The sequence below is a fragment of the Scyliorhinus torazame genome, chromosome 24 (genome assembly GCF_047496885.1).
Source record: "Scyliorhinus torazame isolate Kashiwa2021f chromosome 24, sScyTor2.1, whole genome shotgun sequence".
Classification (NCBI taxonomy): domain Eukaryota; kingdom Metazoa; phylum Chordata; class Chondrichthyes; order Carcharhiniformes; family Scyliorhinidae; genus Scyliorhinus; species Scyliorhinus torazame.
Window position 1 is genome coordinate 4,968,906 of NC_092730.1, and position 22,634 is coordinate 4,991,539.

Genomic DNA, 22,634 nt, shown 5'->3' on the forward strand with positions numbered 1-22,634 from the left:
CCCTCACAATCCCCTCATAAACCCTCACTATCCCCTCATAAACCCTCTCAATCCCGCATAAACCCTCACAATCCCCTCATAAACCCTCACAATCCCCTCATAAACCCTCACAATCCCCTCATAAACCCTCACAATCCCCTCATAAACCCTCACAATCCCCTCATAAACCCTCACAATCCCCTCATAAACCCTCACAATCCCCTCAAACCCTCACAATCCCCTCATAAACCCTCATCCCCTCATAAACCCTCACAATCTCCTCATAAACCCTCACAATCCCCTCATAAACCCTCACAATCCCCTCAAACCCTCACAATCCCCTCATAAACCCTCACAATCCCCTCATAAACCCTCACAATCCCTCATAAACCCTCTCAATCCCCTCATAAACCCTCACAATCCCCTCATAAACCCTCACAATCCCCTCATAAACCCTCACAATCCCCTCATAAACCCTCACAATCCCTCATAAACCCTCTCAATCCCCTCATAAACCCTCACAATCCCCTCATAAACCCTCACAATCCCCTCATAAACCCTCACAATCCCCTCATAAACCCTCACAATCCCCTCATAAACCCTCACAATCCCTCATAAACCCTCTCAACCCCTCACAAACCCTCACAATCCCCTCATAAACCCTCACAATCCCTCATAAACCCTCACAATCCCCTCATAAACCCTCACAATCCCCTCATAAACCCTCACAATCCCCTCATAAACCCTCACAATCCCCTCATAAACCCTCACAATCCCTCATAACCCTCACAATCCCCTCATAAACCCTCACAATCCCTCATAAACCCTCACAATCCCCTCATAAACCCTCACAATCCCTCATAAACCTCACAATCCCCTCACAAACCCTCACAATCCCTCATAAACCCTCACAATCCCTCATAAACCCTCACAATCCCTCATAAACCCTCACAATCCCCTCATAAACCCTCACAATCCCCTCATAAACCCTCACAATCCGCCCATAAACCCTCACAATCCCCTCATAAACCCTCACAATCCCCTCATAAACCCTCACAATCCCCTCATAAACCCTCACAATCCCCTCATAAACCCTCACAATCCCCTCATAAACCCTCACTATCCCCTCATAAACCCTCACAATCCCCTCATAACCTCACAATCCCCTCACATTCCCTCATAAACCCTCACAATCCCCTCACAAACCCTCACAATCCCCTCATAAACCCTCACAATCCCTCATAAACCCTCACAATCCCCTCATAAACCCTCACAATCCCCTCATAAACCCTCACAATCCCCTCACATTCCCCTCATAAACCCTCACAATCCCCTCATAAACCCTCTCAATCCCCTCATAAACCCTCACAATCCCCTCATAAACCCTCACAATCCCCCATAAACCCTCACAATCCCCCCATAAACCCTCACAATCCCCTCATAAACCCTCACAATCCCTCAAACCCTCACAATCCCCTCATAAACCCTCACAATCCCCTCAAACCCTCACAATCCCCTCAAACCCTCACAATCCCCTCATAAACCCTCACAATCCCCTCATAAACCCTCACAATCCCCTCATAAACCCTCACAATCCCCTCATAAACCCTCACAATCCCCCATAAACCCTCACAATCCCCTCATAAACCCTCACAATCCCCTCATAAACCCTCACAATCCCCTCACATTCCCCTCATAAACCCTCACAATCCCCTCATAAACCCTCACAATCCCTCATAAACCCTCACAATCCTCTCATAAACCCTCACAATCCCCTCATAAACCCTCACAATCCCCTCATAAACCCTCACAATCCCCTCAAACCCTCACAATCCCCTCATAAACCCTCACAATCCCCTCATAAACCCTCACAATCCCCTCATAAACCCTCACAATCCCCTCATAAACCCTCACAATCCCTCATAAACCCTCACAATCCCCTCATAAACCCTCACAATCCCCTCAAACCCTCTCAATCCCTCATAAACCCTCACAATCCCCTCATAAACCCTCACAATCCCCTCATAAACCCTCAATCCCTAATAAACCCTCACAATCCCCTCATAAACCCTCACAATCCCCTCATAAACCCTCACAATCCCCTCATAAACCCTCACAATCCCCTCAAACCCTCACAATCCCCCCATAAACCCTCACAATCCCCTCATAAACCCTCACAATCCCCTCAAACCCTCACAATCCCTCACAATCCCCTCAATCCCCTCAAACCCCTCACAATCCCCTCATAAACCCTCACAATCCCCTCATAAACCCTCACAATCCCCTCATAAACCCTCACAATCCCCTCATAAACCCTCTCAATCCCCTCATAAACCCTCACAATCCCCTCAAACCCTCACAATCCCCTCATAAACCCTCACAATCCCCTCATAAACCCTCAATCCCTCATAAACCCTCACAATCCCCTCATAAACCCTCACAATCCCCTCATAAACCCTCACAATCCCCTCATAAACCCTCCTCACAATCCCCTCAAACCCTCACAATCCCTCATAAACCCTCACAATCCCCTCATAAACCCTCACAATCCCCTCATAAACCCTCACAATCCCCTCATAAACCCTCACAATCCCCTCATAAACCCTCACAATCCCCTCATAAACCCTCACAATCCCCTCATAAACCCTCACAATCCCCTCATAAACCCTCACAATCCCCTCATAAACCCTCACAATCCCCTCATAAACCCTCACAATCCCCTCATAAACCCTCACAATCCCTCTCATAAACCCTCACAATCCCCTCATAAACCCTCACAATCCCCTCAAACCCTCACAATCCCCTCATAAACCCTCTCAATCCCCTCATAAACCCTCTCAATCCCCTCATAAACCCTCTCAATCCCCTCATAAACCCTCACAATCCCCTCATAAACCCTCACAATCCCCTCATAAACCCTCCTCACAATCCCCTCAAACCCTCACAATCCCTCATAAACCCTCACAATCCCCTCATAAACCCTCACAATCCCCTCATAAACCCCTCACAATCCCCTCATAAACCCTCACAATCCCCTCAAACCCTCACAATCCCCTCATAAACCCTCACAATCCCCTCAACCCTCACAATCCCCTCATAACCCTCACAATCCCCTCATAAACCCTCACAATCCCCTCATAAACCCTCACAATCCCTCATAAACCCTCACAATCCCTCATAAACCCTCACAATCCCCTCATAAACCCTCACAATCCCCTCATAAACCCTCACAATCCCCTCATAAACCCTCACAATCCCCTCATAAACCCTCACAATCCCCTCATTAACCTCACAATCCCCTCAAACCCTCACAATCCCCTCATAAACCCTCACAACCCAACCCCCTCATAACCCTCACAACCCCCTCATAAACCCTCACAATCCCTCATAAACCCTCACAATCCCCTCATAAACCCTCCTCACAATCCCCTCAAACCCTCACAATCCCCTCATAAACCTCACAATCCCCTCACAAACCCTCACAATCCCCTCATAAACCCTCCTCACAATCCCCTCAAACCCTCACAATCCCCTCATAAACCCTCACAATCCCCTCATAAACCCTCACAATCCCTCAAACCCTCACAATCCCCTCATAAACCCTCCTCACAATCCCCTCAAACCCTCACAATCCCCTCATAAACCCTCACAATCCCCTCATAAACCCTCTCAATCCCCTCACAAACCCTCACAATCCCCTCACAAACCCTCACAATCCCCTCAAACTCCCCCTCCACCTCCCTCATAAATCCTCCTCTCAATCCCCTCAAACTCCCCTCCACCTCCTTCATAATCTCCCCTCAACCCTCCTCACAATCCCTCATAAACCCTCACAATCCCCTCATAACCCTCCCAATCCCCTCATAAACCCTCACAATCCCCTCATAAACCCTCCCAATCCCTCATAAACCCCTCACAATCCCCTCATAAACTCCCCTCCACCTCCCTCATAAACTCCCCTCAAACCCTCCCCACAATCCCCTCATAAACCCTCCTCACAATCCCCTCATAAACCCTCCTCACAATCCCCTCATAAACTCCACCTCACAATCCCCTCATAAACTCCACCTCACAATCCCCTCATAAACCCTCTCACAATCCCCCTCATAAACCCTCCTCACAATCCCCTCATAAACTCCACCTCACAATCCCCTCATAAACCCTCCTCACAATCCCCTCATAAACCCTCCTCACAATCCCCTCATAAACCCTCCTCACAATCCCCTCATAAACTCCACCTCACAATCCCCTCATAAACTCCACCTCACAATCCCCTCATAAACTCCACCTCACAATCCCCTCATAAACCCTCACAATCCCCTCATAAACCCTCCTCACAATCCCCTCATAAACCCTCACAATCCCCTTCATAACCCTCCCAATCCCGTCATAAACTCCACCTCACAATCCCCTCATAAACCCTCACAATCCCCTCATAAACCCTCCTCACAATCCCCTCATAAACCCTCCTCACAATCCCCTCATAACCCTCCTCACAATCCCTCATAAACTCCACCTCAATCCCCCCCCTTCCCGAGCCCGTCTCAGAATCACCACGGTAGCACAGTGGTTAGCACGGTTGCCTCACAGTGCCAGGGTCCCAGGTTCGATTCACGGCTGGGTCACTGTCTGTGCGGAGTCTGCACGTCCTCCCCGTGTCTGCGTGGGCTTCCTCCGGGGGCTCAGGTTTCCTCCCACAGTCCAAAGACGTGCAGGTTAGGTGGATTGGCCGTGATAAATTGTCCCTTAGTGTCCAGCGATGTACAGGTTAGGTGGATTGACCATGTTAAATTGCCCTTAGTGTCCAAAAAGGTTGGGTGGGGTTACGGGGATAGGGTGAAGTGAGGGCTTAAGTGGGTCGGTGCAGACTCGATGGCCGAATGGCCTCCTTTTGCACTGACTGTTCTATGTACCTCACAAATCCCCATCCCCCTCCTCAACCCCCTCCGCAAATCTCAAACTCTCATTGTAATCCCTCAAACCCTCCGCCTCCATCATAAACCCCTCCAAACAATCCCCTCGTAAACCCCTCAATCACCTCGCAAATCCCCACCCCCTTTCTAAACCCCCTCCACAAATCTCCTCAAACCCTCGTCATAATTACTCAAACCCTCCATCTCCATCATAGACCCCTCCTAAACCCCTCCGCAAATCTCAAACCCTCATCAAAATCCCTCAACCCTCGGCATAATTACTCAAACCCTCCAACTCCATCATAAACCCCCTCAATCTCCTCGTAAAACTCCCTCCACCTGCCCTCATAAAATTGCGTGCCCCCCCTCCATTAGTATCTCTCGTTCCCCCCGCCTGGGTAAAGGTCTCGCCCCATCCCGAATCTTCCTCCAAAACATCCTCCCCCTCAAACATTCTCCCGTTTCAAAATCCCCTTGATTCCCCTCCTTGGTGAACACTCTCCCTCACAAACATTCTCTCTCATAAACCTCCCCAAATCCTCCCCCCAGAAACATCTCCTAATCTCCCCTCCACAAACATCCTCACTGTAATTCTACCCCCCCCAAACCTAGCACCCCCCCCCCCCACACACACACACACATAGTTGTCCAGCACCGTCGTCACAGTTCCCTCATAAATTCTCCATCAAAATCCTCTGATTCTGATGATCACATCCTCCTCGCTTATCATTCCTCCTAATCAGTTCCAACTCTTCCTCATTACCCCCAATGACCCCACCATTCCCCTCGATTACCCCACCATTCCCCCCGATTACCCCACCATTCCCCCCGATTACCCCACCATTCCCCCCGATTACCCCACCATTCCCCCCGATTACCCCACCATTCCCCCCGATTACCCCACCATTCCCCCCGATTACCCCACCATTCCCCTCGATTACCCCACCATTCCCCTCGATTACCCCACCATTCCCCTCGATTACCCCACCATTCCCCTCGATTACCCCACCATGCCCCCATTACCCCACCATGCCCCCCCTCCCCCACATCAGTCTCCTTCACCATCCCTCCCATCTCTGCCTCACTTCCTCAATGCCTCTAATCCCTCCCATTTACAATCCTCCTCCCGTTGCCCTCATCCTTTGTACATCTTCATTTTAATACTTTTGAATATTTTTTTGGCTGTCAGAAAAGTTCAGCTTTGCGGTTTTCACTGACCTGCTCTGCGCTCCTGTGTGGTTCCAGCTGAATCAACCTATCCAGTACTTTCTGCTATTTCAGTAGATGCTCAGGTCAGACAGAGAAGCAAGGGTTAATGCTTCAGGTCTCTGATCCTTTGTCACTGATGCAGTGTTCCAGACTGCCGTCAGCAGAACTGCCGCCACTTTACCTCCTGGTTTTTGTGTTCGAGACATTTAACTCTGGCTTTGCGACCTGATCTGTGCTGGGGGCTTGCCAAGCTTACTTGGGGGCCACCAAAGGCAGGACTCCTTCTGATCGGTAACCCAGCGGCTGCTGATCATTCCTCGTGTCCCTGGAACTGAACCCAGCGACCCACCTGCTCCTTTAGGAAGGGAGAGCAAATGGTCCCTTGAATTTGGGGGCTGGGTGTAGTTCAGGTCGTGGAGCGGTGGGAGATATTTGAACGCTGGCGGAAAGGCGTGTGGACGGGCTGCAGGAATCACCTTTGTAATTGAATTGGGAATCCCAGCTCTGAAAGATCCTCTCCGAAGTACAGAGGATAACGATGAGGTGGGACTGGTAATCCAGAAAGTGTGACGGCTGCGCAAGGGAGCGCAGGCTTTGGACGGAGAAATTCTTTGCACAAAGAGTGAGGTAACATTGCAGTTTATGGGATGTGTGGATGATTCGAATCAGTGTGGTGGTACTAGGAGTCACAAATTATTGACCAGACTCTAAGGGCTGAATGGGCTACTGCTCCTCAGCCTTAAGGCCTTGAAGAGAATTCCAGTGGAACTTCATTTCATGCGAGTGGGTCGGTGATGTCTCGGAGGCAGAACGGTGATGGCTATTCTACAGGTTGAGGTCCTCCTGTCGGTTGATTGCTCTTTTTATTTTCTTGGTTGTCTCCAGGTCAGCCCTGCGACTGCACGCCACAGATGAAGTCAGCCAACGACATGGTTCGACAGAAAGACCAAAAGCTCCTGCACCTCCAGGCTGAGGTGAAGAAATTGCAGAGGCAGGTCAAAGCGGAGGAGGCGGCCGCCGCAGCAGGAGACGGACAGCCTCTGCCGGCCATTTACGCCATCACGCCGACGTACGGCAGGTACGGTGCAGTGCCAAGCTGAGGTGATGGCACTGGTAAAGTGGTGGAATTATGACGTGGATCCTTCCGAGCGGCCACTGTGTTTCTGGGGCCTGTGTCGTAGCAACAGCACAGACTGGTCCCTCGCTTCAGTAATCCCTCGCTCTGCACTCCCTACCCTCAGTAATCCCTCACTCTGCACTCCCTACCCTCAGTAATCCCTCACTCTGCACTCCCTACCCTCAGTAATCCCTCTCTCTGCACTCCCTACCCTCAGTAATCCCTCACTCTGCACTCCCTACCCTCAGTAATCCCTCACTCTGCACTCCCTACCCTCAGTAATCCCTCACTCTGCACTCCCTACCCTCAGTAATCCCTCACTCTGCACTCCCTACCCTCAGTAATCCCTCAGTCTGCACTCCCTACCCTCAGTAATCCCTCACTCTGCGCACCCTACCCTCAGTAATCTCTCACTCTGCACTCCATACCCTCAGTAATCCCTCACTCTGCACTCCCTACCCTCAGTAATCCCTCACTCTGCACTCCCTACCCTCAGTAATCCCTCACTCTGCACTCTCTACCCTCCGTAATCCCTCACTCTGCGCACCCTACCCTCAGTAATCCCTCACTCTGCACTCCATACCCTCAGTAATCCCTCACTCTGCACTCCCTACCCTCAGTAATCCCTCACTCTGCACACCCCACCCTCAGTAATCCCTCACTCTGCACTCCCTACCCTCAGTAATCCCTCACTCTGCACTCTCTACCCTCCGTAATCCCTCACTCTGCACTCCCTACCCTCAGTAATCCCTCTCTCTGCGCTCCCTACCCTCAGTAATCCCTCACTCTGCACTCCCTACCCTCAGTAATCCCTCACTCTGCACTCTCTACCCTCAGTAATCCCTCACTCTGCACTCCCTACCCCCAGTAATCCCTCTCTCTGCGCTCCCTACCCTCAGTAATCCCTCACTCTGCACTCCCTACCCTCAGTAATCCCTCACTCTGCACTCCCTACCCCCAGTAATCCCTCTCTCTGCGCTCCCTACCCTCAGTAATCCCTCACTCTGCACTCTCTACCCTCAGTAATCCCTCACTCTGCAGTCCCTACCCTCAGTAATCCCTCTCTCTGCGCTCCCTACCCTCAGTAATCCCTCACTCTGCACTCCCTACCCTCAGTAATCCCTCACTCTGCACTCTCTACCCTCAGTAATCCCTCACTCTGCACTCCCTACCCCCAGTAATCCCTCTCTCTGCGCTCCCTACCCTCAGTAATCCCTCACTCTGCACTCCCGACACGCAGTAATCCCTCACTCTGCACTCCCGACACGCAGTAATCCCTCACTCTGCACTCCCTACCCTCAGTAATCCCTCTCTCTGCGCTCCCTACCCTCAGTAATCCCTCACTCTGCACTCCATACCCTCAGTAATCCCTCACTCTGCACTCCCTACCCTCAGTAATCCCTCACTCTGCACTCCCTACCCTCAGTAATCCCTCAGTCTGCACTCCCTACCCTCAGTAATCCCTCACTCTGCACTCCCTACCCTCAGTAATCCCTCACTCTGCACTCCCTACCCTCAGTAACCCCTCACTCTGCACTCCCTACCCGCAGTAATCCCTCAGTCTGCACTCCCTACCCTCAGTAATCCCTCAGTCTGCACTCCCTACCCTCAGTAATCCCTCACTCTGCACTCCCTACCCTCAGTAATCCCTCACTCTGCACTCCCTACCCTCAGTAATCCCTCACTCTGCACTCCCTACCCTCAGTAATCCCTCACCCTGCACTCCCTACCCTCAGTAATCTCTCACTCTGCACTCCCTACCCTCAGTAATCCCTCACTCTGCGCACCCTACCCTCAGTAATCCTTCACTCTGCACTCCATACCCTCAGTAATCCTTCACTCTGCACTCTCTACCCTCAGTAATCCCTCACTCTGCACTCCCTACCCTCAGTAATCCCTCTGCACTCCCTACCCTCAGTAATCCCTCTCTCTGCGCTCCCTACCCTCATTAATCCCTCACTCTGCACTCCCTACCCTCAGTAATCCCTCACTCTGCACTCCCTACCCTCAGTAATCCCTCACTCTGCACTCCATACCCTCAGTAATCCCTCTCTCTGCGCTCCCTACCCTCAGTAATCCCTCACTCTGCACTCCATACCCTCAGTAATCCCTCACTCTGCAGTCCCTACCCTCAGTAATCCCTCACTCTGCACTCCCTACCCTCAGTAATCCCTCAGTCTGCACTCCCTACCCTCAGTAATCCCTCACTCTGCGCACCCTACCCTCAGTAATCCTTCACTCTGCACTCCATACCCTCAGTAATCCCTCACTCTGCACTCCCTACCCTCAGTAATCTCTCACTCTGCACTCCATACCCTTAGTAATCCCTCACTCTGCACTCCCTACCCTCAGTAATCCCTCAGTCTGCACTCCCTACCCTCAGTAATACCTCATTCTGCACTCCCTACCCTCAGTAATCCCTCACTCTGCGCACCCCACCCTCAGTAATCCCTCACTCTGCACTCCCTACCCTCAGTAATCCCTCACTCTGCACTCCCTACCCTCAGTAATCCCTCACTCTGCGCTCCCTACCCTCAGTAATCCCTCACTCTGCACTCCATACCCTCAGTAATCCCTCACTCTGCACTCCCTACCCTCAGTAATCCCTCACTCTGCACTCCATACCCTCAGTAATCCCTCACTCTGCACTCCCTACCCTCAGTAATCCCTCACTCTGCACTCCCTACCCTCAGTAATACTTCACTCTGCACTCCATACCCTCAGTAATCCCTCACTCTGCACTCCCTACCCTCAGTAATCCCTCACCCTGCACTCCCTACCCTCAGTAATCCCTCACTCTGCACTCCCTACCCTCAGTAATCCCTCTCTCTGAGCTCCCTACCCTCAGTAATCCCTCACTCTGCACTCTCTACCCTCAGTAATCCCTCACTCTGCACTCCCTACCCTCAGTAATCCCTCACTCTGCACTCCCTACCCGCAGTAATCCCTCACTCTGCACTCCCTACCCTCAGTAATCCCTCACTCTGCACTCCCTACCCGCAGTAATCCCTCACTCTGCACTCCCTACCCTCAGTAATCCCTCACTCTGCACTCTCTACCCTCAGTAATCCCTCACTCTGCACTCCATACCCTCAGTAATCCCTCACTCTGCACTCCCTACCCTCAGTAATCCCTCACTCTGCACTCCCTACCCTCAGTAATCCCTCACTCTGCACTCTCTACCCTCAGTAATCCCTCACTCTGCACTCCCTACCCTCAGTAATCCCTCTCTCTGCGCTCCCTACCCTCAGTAATCCCTCACTCTGCACTCCATACCCTCAGTAATCCCTCACTCTGCACTCCCTACCCTCAGTAATCCCTCACTCTGCACTCCCTACCCTCAGTAATCCCTCACTCTGCACTCCCTACCCTCAGTAATCCCTCACTCTGCACTCCCTACCCTCAGTAATCCCTCACTCTGCACTCCCTACCCTCAGTAATCCCTCACTCTGCGCACCCTACCCTCAGTAATCCCTCACTCTGCACTCCCTACCCTCAGTAATCCCTCACTCTGCACTCCATACCCTCAGTAATCCCTCACTCTGCACTCCCTACCCTCAGTAATCCCTCACTCTGCACTCCATACCCTCAGTAATCCCTCACTCTGCACTCCCTACCCTCAGTAATCCCTCACTCTGCACTCCCTACCCTCAGTAATCCCTCACTCTGCACTCCATACCCTCAGTAATCCCTCACTCTGCACTCCCTACCCTCAGTAATCCCTCACTCTGCACTCCCTACCCTCAGTAATCCCTCACTCTGCACTCCCTACCCTCAGTAATCCCTCACTCTGCACTCCCTACCCTCAGTAATCCCTCACTCTGCACTCCATACCCTCAGTAATCCCTCACTCTGCACTCCATACCCTCAGTAATCCCTCACTCTGCACTCCCTACCCTCAGTAATCCCTCACTCTGCACTCCATACCCTCAGTACTCCCTCACTCTGCGCTCCCTACCCTCAGTAATCCCTCACTCTGCGCACCCCACCCTCAGTAATCCCTCACTCTGCACTCCCTACCCTCAGTAATCCCTCACTCTGCACTCCCTACCCTCAGTAATCCCTCACTCTGCGCACCCCACCCTCCGTAATCCCTCACTCTGCGCTCCCTACCCTCAGTAATCCCTCACCCTGCACTCCCCACCCTCAGTAATCCCTCACTCTGCGTACCCCACCCTCAGTAATCCCTGACTCTGCGCACCCTACAATCCATGCTCCCTCACTCTTTGCATTCCTTCGGTTTGTAATTTCTCTCGTGCCTCCTCCTTCCTGGCAGATTGGTGCAGAAAGCCGAGCTGATCCGCCTCTCCCAAACCTTTCTGCACGTGAAGAAGTTCCACTGGATCGTGGTGGAAGACGCTGCCAACCGCTCGAAGCTGGTGGCAGACCTGCTGGCACAGAGCGGCCTGCCCTACACTCACCTCAACCTGCCAACGCCCACCATCTACAAGCTGAGGGAGAGCGATCCCAACTGGCTGAAGCCTCGGGGGGTGGAGCAGAGGAATCGAGGTATCCAGTGGCTGCGGGAGAACCGCGAGCTCAGTGAGGAGGCCGTTGTTTACTTCGCGGACGATGACAACACGTACGGCTTGAAGCTCTTTGACGAGGTAGGGCGGAGCTTGTACTGCGAAGAGAAAAACTCTCCATATGCACAGTAAACACTTGAAGGAGTCTTAAAGGAGGGGAGAGTGGGTGACGAGGTTGTGGGAGTGAATTTCAGAGCTTTGGGCCCGGGCACCTCACGGTACGGCTGATAATGGTGGAACGATTAAAACCGTTCGGAGGTCAGTGAAGAAAAGGGTGCTGGGCTAATGGGATCTAGTACGAGTTAGGATATGGACAGCAGCATTTTGGAGGAGCTGATGTTTAGAGGGTGAAAGGTTAGACTCTGGTATCGGCCAACTCAACGTCTCGATATAACACGGATGTCACAAGCCACACACCACCTGTTAGGATATGGACACGCACCTACTTGTGACAATAAAGATTATTACGAGGGATTACTGAGGGTAAGGAGTGCAGAGTGAGGGATTACTGAGGGTAGGGAGTGCAGAGTGAGGGATTACTGAGGGTAGGGAGTGCAGAGTGAGGGATTACTGAGGGTGTGGAGTGCAGAGTGAGGGATTACTGAGGGTAGGGAGTGCAGAGTGAGGGATTACTGAGGGTAGGGAGTGCAGAGTGAGGGATTACTGAGGGCAGGGAGTGCAGAGTGAAGGATTACTGAGGGTGGGGTGCGCACAGTGAGGGATTACTGAGGGCAGGGAGTGCAGAGTGAGGGATTACTGAGGGTAGGGAGTGCAGAGTGAGGGATTACTGAGGGTAGGGAGTGCAGAGTGAGGGATTACTGAGGGTAGGGAGTGCAGAGTGAGGGATTACTGAGGGTAGGGAGTGCAGGGTGAAGTATTACTGAGGGTATGGAGTGCAGAGTGAGGGATTACTGAGGGTATGGAGCGCAGAGTGAGGGATTACTGAGGGTAGGGAGTGCAGAGTGAGGGATTACTGAGGGTAGGGAGTGCAGAGTGAGGGATTACTGAGGGTAGGGAGTGCAGAGTGAGGGATTACTGAGGGTAGGGAGTGCAGAATGAGGGATTACTGAGGGTAGGGAGTGCAGAGTGAGGGATTACTGAGGGTAGGGAGTGCAGAGTGAGGGATTACTGAGGGTAGGGAGTGCAGAGTGAGGGATTACTGAGGGTAGGGAGTGCAGAGTGAGGGATTACTGAGGGTAGGGAGTGCAGAGTGAGGGATTACTGAGGGTAGGGAGTGCAGAGTGAGGGATTACTGCGGGTAGGGAGTGCAGAGTGAGGGGTTACTGAGGGTAGGGAGTGCAGAGAGGGATTACTGAGGGTAGGGAGTGCAGGGTGAGGGATTACTGAGGGTAGGGAGTGCAGAGTGAGGGATTACTGAGGGTAGGGAGTGCAGAGTGAGGGATTACTGAGGGTAGGGTGTGCAGGGTGAGGGATTACTGAGGGTATGGAGTGCAGAGTGAGGGATTCATAGAATCATAGAAGTTTACAGCATGGAAACATGCCCTTCGGCCCAACCGCCCAGTTTTTACCATTAAGCTAGTCCCAGTTGCCTGCACTTGGCCCATAACCCTCTATACCCATCTTACCCATGTAACTATCTAAATGTTTTTTAAAAGACACAATTGTACCCGCCTCTACTACTACCTCTGGCAGCCCATTCCAGACACTCACTGCCCTCTGAGTGAAGAAATTGCCCCTCTGGGCCCTTCTGAATCTCTCCCCTCTCACCTTAAACCTATGCCCTCTAGTTTTAGACTCCCCTACCTTTGGGAAAAGATGTTGACTATCCAACTTATCTATGCCCCTCATTATTTTATAGACCTCTATAAGATCATCCCTAAGCCTCCTACGCTCCAGGGAAAAAAGTCCCAGTCTATCCAGCCTCTCCTTATAACTCAAACCATCAAGTCCCGGCAACATCCTAGTAAATCTTTTCTGCACTCTTTCCAGTTTAATAATATCCTTTCTATAATAGGGTGACCAGAACTGAACACAGTATTCCAAGTGTGGCCGTACCAATGTCTTGTACAACTTCAACAAGACGTCCCAACTCCTGTATTCAATGTTCTGACCAATGAAACCAAGCATGCCGAATGCCTTCTTCACCACCCTGTCCACCTGCGACTCCACCTTCAAGGAGCTATGAACCTGTACTCCTAGATCTCTTTGTTCTATAACTCTCCCCATTATTACTGAGGGTAGTGAGTGCAGACTGAGGGATTACTCCCTCCACCACCGAAGCACAGTGGCAGCCGTGTGTAACATCGGCAAGATGCATTGCAGCAACTCGCCAAGGTTCCTTCTACAGCGCTTTCCAAACCCAATATCATTGCCGTCTAGAAGGACCAGGAGGAATATTAAAGGGAACAAGATCTGCCCCATCCCCTTCACTCGCACACATTCCTGACTAGGAAATATATTGGCCGTTCCTTGACCGTCGCTGGGTCAAACTCCTGGGACTCCCTCTGCCTAACTGCACAGTGGGTGTACCTGCAGCGCAGGGGACTGCGGCGGCTCAGAGAGGTGGCTCACCACCATCTTCTCGAGGGGCATTCAGCGATGGGTCATATCTCCTGGTGTGACCAGTGACGCCCACATCCCAAGGAGTCGTTTTTAAATAAACCTGGGCGATTTAATGCCGATGCCTCATTGGGATAGCACTCGGCTACTGGTGCATAAATGGTGGCGGATTAGTGTGTGCAGTCTCCGTTGCTTCCAGAGGGCGAGTTTGTGGTCCGGCACTTTGCTGTGACTAGCGATTGCCGGTATAGTGGGGGGGGGGGGCAGCGTTATTGCTGCACTCAGTTATATAGGAAGGCTCCGTCTGCGTGGAAACCTTTTTGCTCCAGTTGTTCCCAACTCCGCTCTGACCTGCCATCCGTGCTCATAGAAACCACCTGGAGGGCATTAGAAGAGTTCCAGTACACGGACGCTACTTGTGGTTTGCTGCCTTCAGCTCCCTCTGATGAGGCGCGAGCTGGTGAGTAAGCACAGCCCGGATACGGGGACCACTCAACATGCAGTGACTGTTGTTACGCGAGTGTCCCTTTAAGAGGTTTAATCCCCTATCATGTGACTTGTAGCACATTGGGCTGTGGCTGTGAGGTGAGAGGGGGGTTTCAGTTTCAGTTCGACTGCTTTGGACGGCAGAAGGAGAAAGAAGTGGGGTTTTTTCTCCTGTTTTTCGCTGTTTTTGTTTTAAAAGCTGTTCCAGTAAAAAGCACATTGATTGTGGCTAAATTCATAGATTATCATAGAATTTACAGTGCAGAAGGAGGCCATTCGGCCCATCGAGTCTGCACCGGCTCTTGGAAAGTGCACCCTGCCCAAGCCACCCCCCCCCCCCCCACCCTATCCCCATAACCCCACCCAACACGAAGGGCGATTTTGGACACTAAGGGCAATTTATCACGGCCAATCCACCTAACCTGCACATCTTTGGACTATGAGAGGAAACCGGAGCACCCGGAGGAAACCCACGCAGACACGGGGAGAACGTGCAGACTCCGCGCAGACAGTGACCCAAGCCGGGAATCAAATCTGGGACCCTGGAGCTGTGAAGCAATTGTGCTAACCACTGCCACCGTGCTGCCCCAAATTATTGAATTGGAACAGCTAAGGGGGAATTCATTAAGTGTTATACATAGATTAGTGTAGCTGTGTGGGTTCTTTATGTTTGTAATTGATAAAAATTCTTGCTGTGTTTATATATATATATACATATATATATATATATATATAGACCATAAGACATAGGAGCAGAATTAGGCCACTCGGCCCATCGAGTCTGCTCCGCCATTCAATCATGGCGGATATTTTCTCATCCCTATTATCCTGCCTTCTCCCCATAACCCCTGATCCCCTTATTAATCAAGAACCTATCTGTCTCTGTCTTAAAGACACTCAGTGATTTGGCCTCCACAGCCTTCTGCGGCAAAGAGTTCCACAGATTCACCACCCTCTGGCTGAAGAAATCCCTCCTCATCTCTGTTTTAAAGGATCGTCCCTCCAGTCTGAGATTGTGTCCTCTGCTTCTAGTTTTTCCTACAAGTGGAAACACTCTCTCCACGTCCACTCTATCCAGGCCTCGCAGTATCCTGTAAGTTTCAATAAGATCCCCCCTCATCCTTCTAAACTCCGAGTACAGACCCAGAGTCCTCAACAGTTCCTCACACGAGGACTTCGGGTGCGGCTATGCAGAGCTAGGTCGCATATTCGGCAGCTCCCGCTTGGAACGGACTTTTGGGCTCTTTTACAGGGCCCCCACGGCATTTGTTTGCCATTTCCCGGTGTGGGAAGAAGGCTGCAATATTCCCCCGACAGTGTCCCCCAGGAAGGGTATGTCTCTGGGTTGCCAGACACGTCAGATACAGTAAAAGATTTGGCTGCAACTGCAGGATAAACAGGGCCTCTTCCAGCATGCAGGCGGGGGAAGGGCAAGCTTAAAGCTGCAAGCTGACCTGAGGGCCTGTATCAAAGGTGAATTCGAGCAGCAGAGGGAACAACTATGAAAAGATCTCATCAAGGCCACTGAAGGGACTTCCGGTTGCGGTGACGCCTAGCTAGCCGCACGCTTCGGCGGCTCCAGCTCCGATGGACCTTCGGGCTCTTTTAAGAGCCCCAACGGGGAATTTTTCGACGACGCAACCCGGTGTGGGGTGTGTGAGAAGGGAGTCCCCCCCCCCCAAACGAAGGAGGGAAAAAAACGGCGGCGGGGGCTGCAGCGCGAGGAATCGTCGACCAAAGGGTCAGAAAGAGAGAAGTACAAGATGGCAGCGGAGAAAGCGCAGGCGACATGGGGGCCTGAGCAGGATGAAATTGTGAGACGGTGCGTGGAGCTGCTGAAGAGGGAGGTGCTGACCCCGTTGCTACAGGCAATTGAGGGGCTCAAGGAGACATTAAAGACCCAGGAGACAGAGCTCCGCATGGTGGAGCAGAAGGTGACAGATATTGAGGACGAGATCCTGGGCCTGGCGGTTAAGACACAGACGCACGAGGCACTTCATAAAAAGTGTACTGAAAGGATCGAAGCCCTAGAAAATGGAGCGCGAAGGAAGAACCTTTGGATACTGGGTCTCCCTGAGGGTGTGGAAGGAGTGGACTGTGGAGCGTACGCAAGTACGATGCTGAGCTCACTGATGGGTGCTGAGGCCCCTACGGGCCCCTTGGAGGTGGAGTGGGCAAATCGGATTCCGGCGAGAAGACCAAAAGCGGGAGAACCACCCAGGGTGATAATCGTGCGATTTTACTGCCTTAAGGATAGAGAAGAGGTCCTGAGATGGGCTAAAAAGGTGCGGAGTAGCAGATGGGAGAATGCAGTGGTACGGGTATACCAGGATTGGAGTGCGGAGGTGGCGAGAAGGAGGGCGAGCTTCAACCGAGCCAAAGAGGTGTTGCATAAAAGGAAGGTGAAGTTCGGGATGCTGCAGCCGGCAAGACTATGGGTTACGTATCAGGAGAGACACCATTATTTCGAGACGGCGGAGGAAGCATGGACCTTCATCAAAGAAGAGAAATTGGATCGGAACTGAGGGACTGATGCTGCAGGAAATGTTATTGTTAATGTTATGGTTGAAGTTAATTGAGAAGTAAATTGGGAAGGGGGGAGACATTGGGGAAATGTGGGCGCCGGTGAGGGGGGAAAGACGGGACATAGTTGGAGAATGGGGAAGGGGAGGGGGAGGGGAAAGGGAGCTGCGCCATAAGAGGCGGGTCAGGTAAAGGGATGTTCCCGCGCCAGAAAGAATAAGGCGGGAAGACAGGCGCAAGGCGGATGGGAGTTCCCCACACGGGGGGGTCGAGGAGTGAGCAGGAGTAGCCGGGGTCAGTTGAAGTCAGCTGACTTACGGAAGTAATATGGGGGGAGCAATCATGCTAGAAAGAGATCTAGCCGGGGGGGGTGGGGGACAACTGGGTTGCTGCTGCGGAAATCCAAAAGGAAATGGCTAAAGAGTGGGTGGGCGGGGATGGTGTGCGACGCTGGGGGAGCGAGCGGGAGCGCGGAGGCGGGATATGGGACTGGCCTAGAGAAGGTAATGGCTAGTCGACACGGGAGGGGGGCAGGTAGCCCCCTAGTGAGGCTGATCACGTGGAACGTGAGAGGCCTGAACGGACCGATAAAAAGGGCCCGAGTGCTCGCGCATTTGAAAGGACTCCGGGCAGACGTGGTTATGCTCCAAGAGACGCACCTAAAGGTGGCGGACCAAGTTAGGTTAAGGAAAGGATGGGTGGGACAGGGGTTCCACTCAGGACTGGACGCAAAGAATAGAGGGGTGGCCATTTTGGTGGGGAAACGGGTAGCATTTGAAGCAAAGAACATCGTAGCAGATAGCGGAGGTAGATATGTAATGGTGAGTGGCAGGCTGGAGGGAATGGAGGTCGTGTTGGTTAATGTGTATGCCCCAAACTGGGACGATGCGGGATTTATGAGACGGATGCTGGGGCGTATACCGGACCTGGAGGTAGGAAACTTGATTTTAGAAGGGGACTTTAATACAGTGCTGGACCCGGGGCTAGATAGATCCAGCTCAAGGACCGGAAGAAGTCCGGCAGCGGCCAAGGTACTTAAGGGGTTTATGGACCAAATGGGGGGAGTGGATCCATGGCGATTTCTTAGACCTAGGGCTAGGGAGTTTTCCTTCTTCTCCCATGTCCATAAAGTGTACTCCCGGATAGATTTTTTTGTTTTGGGAAGGTCGTTGATCTCTAGGGTGGAAGAAGCTGAGTACTCAGCCATAGCGGTTTTGGATCATGCCCCACATTGGGTGGACCTGGAATTAGGAGAGGAAAGGGAGCAGAGAACACTCTGGCGATTAGATGTGGGACTGATGGCGGATGTGGGAGTATGTGCAAGAGTGCGGGGGTGTATTGAGAGATACCTGGAGGTCAATGACGACGGCGAGGTCCCTGTGGGAGTGGTTTGAGAAGCACTAAAAGCGGTGGTCAGAGGAGAGCTGATCTCTATTGGGGCCCACAAAAGGAAAACAGAGGCCAAGGAAAGGGAAAGATTACTGGGGGAGATTTTAAGAGTGGACAGGGAATTTGCAGAGACCCCGGAGGAGGAATTGTACAGGGAGAGGAGACGACTCCAGACGGAGTTTGACCTTCTGACCACCAGAAAGGCGGAGGTACTGTGGAGGAAGGCACAGGGGAGGAGGTATGAATATGGGGAAAAGGCTAGTCGCCTGTTGGCTCATCAATTGCGAAAGAGGGCAGCGGCGAGGGAGATGGGAGGAATTAGAGACGAAAGGGGAGATACGGTGCGAAGGGCAGGAAAGATAAATGAGGTGTTCAAGACCTTTTATGAGGAACTGTATAGGTCTCCACCCCCAGAGGGAGAGGAGGGGATGCGGCAGTTCCTGGACCAATTGAGGTTCCCGAAAGTGGAGGAGCAGGAGGTGGTAGGCCTGGGGGCACCGATTGAGGTGGACGAGGTCATTAAGGGACTGGGAAGCAGGGAAGGCCCCGGGGCCAGACGGGTTCCCGGTGGAATATTACAGAAAATATGTGGACTTGTTGGCCCCGTTGATGGCGAGGACGTTCAATGAGGCCAGGGAAGGGGGGACTCTACCCCCGACAATGTCGGAGGCGACGATATCGCTAATTTTGAAGAGGGACAAAGATCCGTTGCAGTGCGGGTCCTATAGACCTATTTCACTACTGAACGTGGATGCCACATTGCTGGCAAAGGTACTGGCATCGAGGATAGAGGACTGTGTCCCGGGGGTGGTGCACGAAGACCAGACAGGGTTCGTAAAAGGGAGACAACTGAATGTTAACGTGCAACGACTATTAGGGGTGATAATGATGCCCCCAGTGGAGGGGGAGGCAGAGATAGTGGCGGCAATGGACGCAGAGAAGGCATTTGATAGGGTGGAGTGGGAGTATTTATGGGAAGTGTTAAGGAGGTTTGGGTTTGGGAACGGGTTTATTAGCTGGGTTAGACTTCTTTATGGGGCTCCAACGGCAAGCGTAGTTACAGGTCGACATAGATCGGAGTATTTCCGACTATATAGGGGAACAAGACAGGGATGCCCGCTGTCTCCATTGTTGTTCGCGTTGGCAATTGAACCTCTGGCCATGGCGTTGAGAGACTCCAGGAAATGGAGAGGGGTGATTAGAGGGGGAGAAGAACACCGAGTCTCGTTATACGCGGATGACCTATTGTTATACGTGTCGGACCCAGCGGGGGGGATGATAGAGGTTATGCGAATTTTGAGGGGGTTCGGGGAATTCTCGGGGTATAGGCTAAACATGGGGAAGAGTGAATTATTTGTGATACATCCAGGGGACCAGAGTAGAGAGATAGAAGGCTTGCCGCTAAGGAAAGTGGAAAGAAACTTCCGATACCTGGGGATTCAGATCGCGAAGGAGCTGGAGAACCTTGCACAGACTTAATCTGACACGGCTGGTAGAACAAATGGAGGAGGACTTCAAGAGGTGGGACATGCAGCCTCTATCGCTGGCGGGCAGGGTGCAAGCAATTAAGATGATGGTCCTCCCGAGGTTCTTATTTGTATTTCAATGTCTCCCTATATTAATCACCAAGACCTTTTTTAATAAAATAGACAGGAGCATCACGAGCATCGTGTGGGCAGAGAAAGTCCCGAGAGTAAGGAGGGGGTTCCTTCAGCGTAGTAGGGACAGAGGAGGATTGGCACTACCGAACTTGGGCGATTACTATTGGGCCGCCAATGTGGCAATGATACGTAGATGGATGATGGAGGGTGAGGGAGCGGCGTGGAAAAGACTGGAGAGAAAGTCCTGTAAAGGGACGAGTTTAGAGGCGCTGGTAACGGCGCCACTACCGTTCCCACCTAAAAGGTTTACCACGAACCCGGTGGTGGCGGCAACACTGAATATCTGGGGACAGTGGAGGCGACAGAGAGGGGTGCAGGGAGCCCTGGTGGGGTCCCCTATCAGGAACAACCATAGGTTCGCCCCAGGAAGAATGGATGGAGGATTTCAGAGCTGGTACCAGTTGGGAATTAGGATGGTGGGAGATTTATTTATAGATGGGACTTTTGCGAGCTTGGGAGCATTGGAGGAAAAATATAAGTTGCCCCGGGGAAATTTCTTGAGATATATGCAGGTGAGGGCGTTTACTAGACAACAGGTGAGGGACTTTCCGTTGCTCCCGACATGGGATACAGGACAGGGTGCTTTCAGGGGTGTGGGTCGGAGAGGGCAAGGTGTCAGAGATTTATCGAGAGATGAGGGAAGAGGGGGAGGAGTCGGTGGGCGAACTAAAAGGAAAGTGGGAAGAAGAATTAGGGGAGGAGATAGAGGTGGGTATGTGAGCTGATGCCCTAAGCAGGGTAAATTCCTCTTCCTCATGCGCCAGGCTTAGCCTGATTCAATTTAAGGTGCTACATAGAGCACACATAACGGGGGCAAGATTGAGCAGGTTCTTTGGAGTGGAGGACAAATGTGGGAGGTGTGGCGGGAGCCCGGCAAACCACGCACATATGTTTTGGGCGTGCCCGGCACTGGAAAGGTATTGGAAGGGAGTGACGGGAGTGATTTCGCAGGTGGTGAAGGCCCGGGTCAAACCAGGCTGGGGGTTAGCTCTATTTGGAGTTGCGGAAGAGCCGGGAGTGCAGGAGGCGAAAGAGGCCGACGTTGTGGCCTTTGCGTCCCTAGTAGCCCGGCGCAGGATCCTACTCGTGTGGAAGGAGGCGAAACCCCCCGGACTGGAGGCCTGGGTAAACGATATGGCGGGGTTCATTAAACTGGAGCAGATAAAGTTTGCCCTGAGAGGATCGGCTCAAGGGTTCACCAGGCGGTGGCAGCCATTTCTCGACTACCTAAGGGAACGTTAGAGGGAAGACAGATGACCAGCAGCAGCAACCCAGGGGGAAGGGGGGGGGGGGTTTAGTTTAGGTCAAAGATAAAGGGGTTTTGTTACTTGTGTATTGTTAAAAATTTCTGTATTGTTATTGTTGCGTTTGCTTTGTAAGAGGGGAAAAATTGTTGTTTGGGAAAAAAATTTCAATAAAACATATTTTTTTAAAAAAAAACAGTTCCTCACACGACAAGATCGAGGAACTTGTGTTCTGTATGTTAACTACCTTCTTAGAATAAACCTTGTTATGATTAAAGTGTCTAGAGTGTCTGATGAATCTCACCGGCAGTGAAGGCTTTTGCACTCATCCATGCCAAATTCAACATAAAGTTTGTCAGCATAAAGTCAGGTGAACTTTTGGCGTTTCTGAACTCGCCCATAACACTTCCAACTTTGAAAAGGACACTTGACGGAACTGGACAACAGTTGGCATTTCCTGACTGTCCAATTTAATTGTGGGTGCTTTTAAGTGGTGGGGCTCGCTCTATAAATTCTACCTCCTGTCTCCCTCCTGCTGCAGATGCGGTGGACGAAACGCGTTTCGGTCTGGCCAGTGGGGCTCGTTGGCGGCTTGCGCTTCGAGAGGCCGCTGGTGGAGAACGGGAAGGTGGTCGGATTCTACACGGCCTGGAAGCCGAACCGCCCCTTCCCCATGGACATGGCAGGGTTTGCCGTGGCTTTGCAGTTGCTGCTGGCTAACCGGGAGGCCAGGTTCGACATCAACGCGGAGCGGGGTTACCTGGAGAGCAGCCTGCTGCAATCGCTGGTCTCGATTGAGGAGCTGGAGCCCAGGGCCGACAACTGCAACACGGTAAGCGGCGGCAGGGGCACCAGTTTGCCAACAGGGGCAAGAGGAGAGGGGGGAGGGGGGGGGGGGGGGCCTCAGTGGAGTTGGAAGGATATAAATCAAATGCATATTCCACTTATGAGGGTCTTGTACTCCTATCCTGCCACGTAGCTGATTCATGCAATGATTCGGCAAGAGTTCTATCCTTCCCCAGAGCCCTGTACATTATCTCCCTGCGAGAATTTATCCAAATCTCTCT

General features: G+C 52.2%; 2 protein-coding genes across 2 annotated transcripts in view; one reads left to right on the plus strand and one right to left on the minus strand.

The window, feature by feature from the left end:
• The window catches only part of LOC140400183 (REST corepressor 2-like), a 1,146,610-nt gene that overhangs the window by 430,733 nt on the left and 693,243 nt on the right, over positions 1 to 22,634 (minus strand). The window lies entirely within an intron of this gene.
• The window catches only part of b3gat3 (beta-1,3-glucuronyltransferase 3 (glucuronosyltransferase I)), a 32,352-nt gene that overhangs the window by 6,754 nt on the left and 2,964 nt on the right, over positions 1 to 22,634 (plus strand). The window contains exons 2-4 of the mRNA XM_072489287.1: positions 6,987 to 7,179; positions 11,495 to 11,825; positions 22,109 to 22,399. Of these exons, the coding sequence (XP_072345388.1) occupies positions 6,987 to 7,179; positions 11,495 to 11,825; positions 22,109 to 22,399 (815 nt within the window). The remainder of the gene's footprint in view (positions 1 to 6,986; positions 7,180 to 11,494; positions 11,826 to 22,108; positions 22,400 to 22,634) is intronic.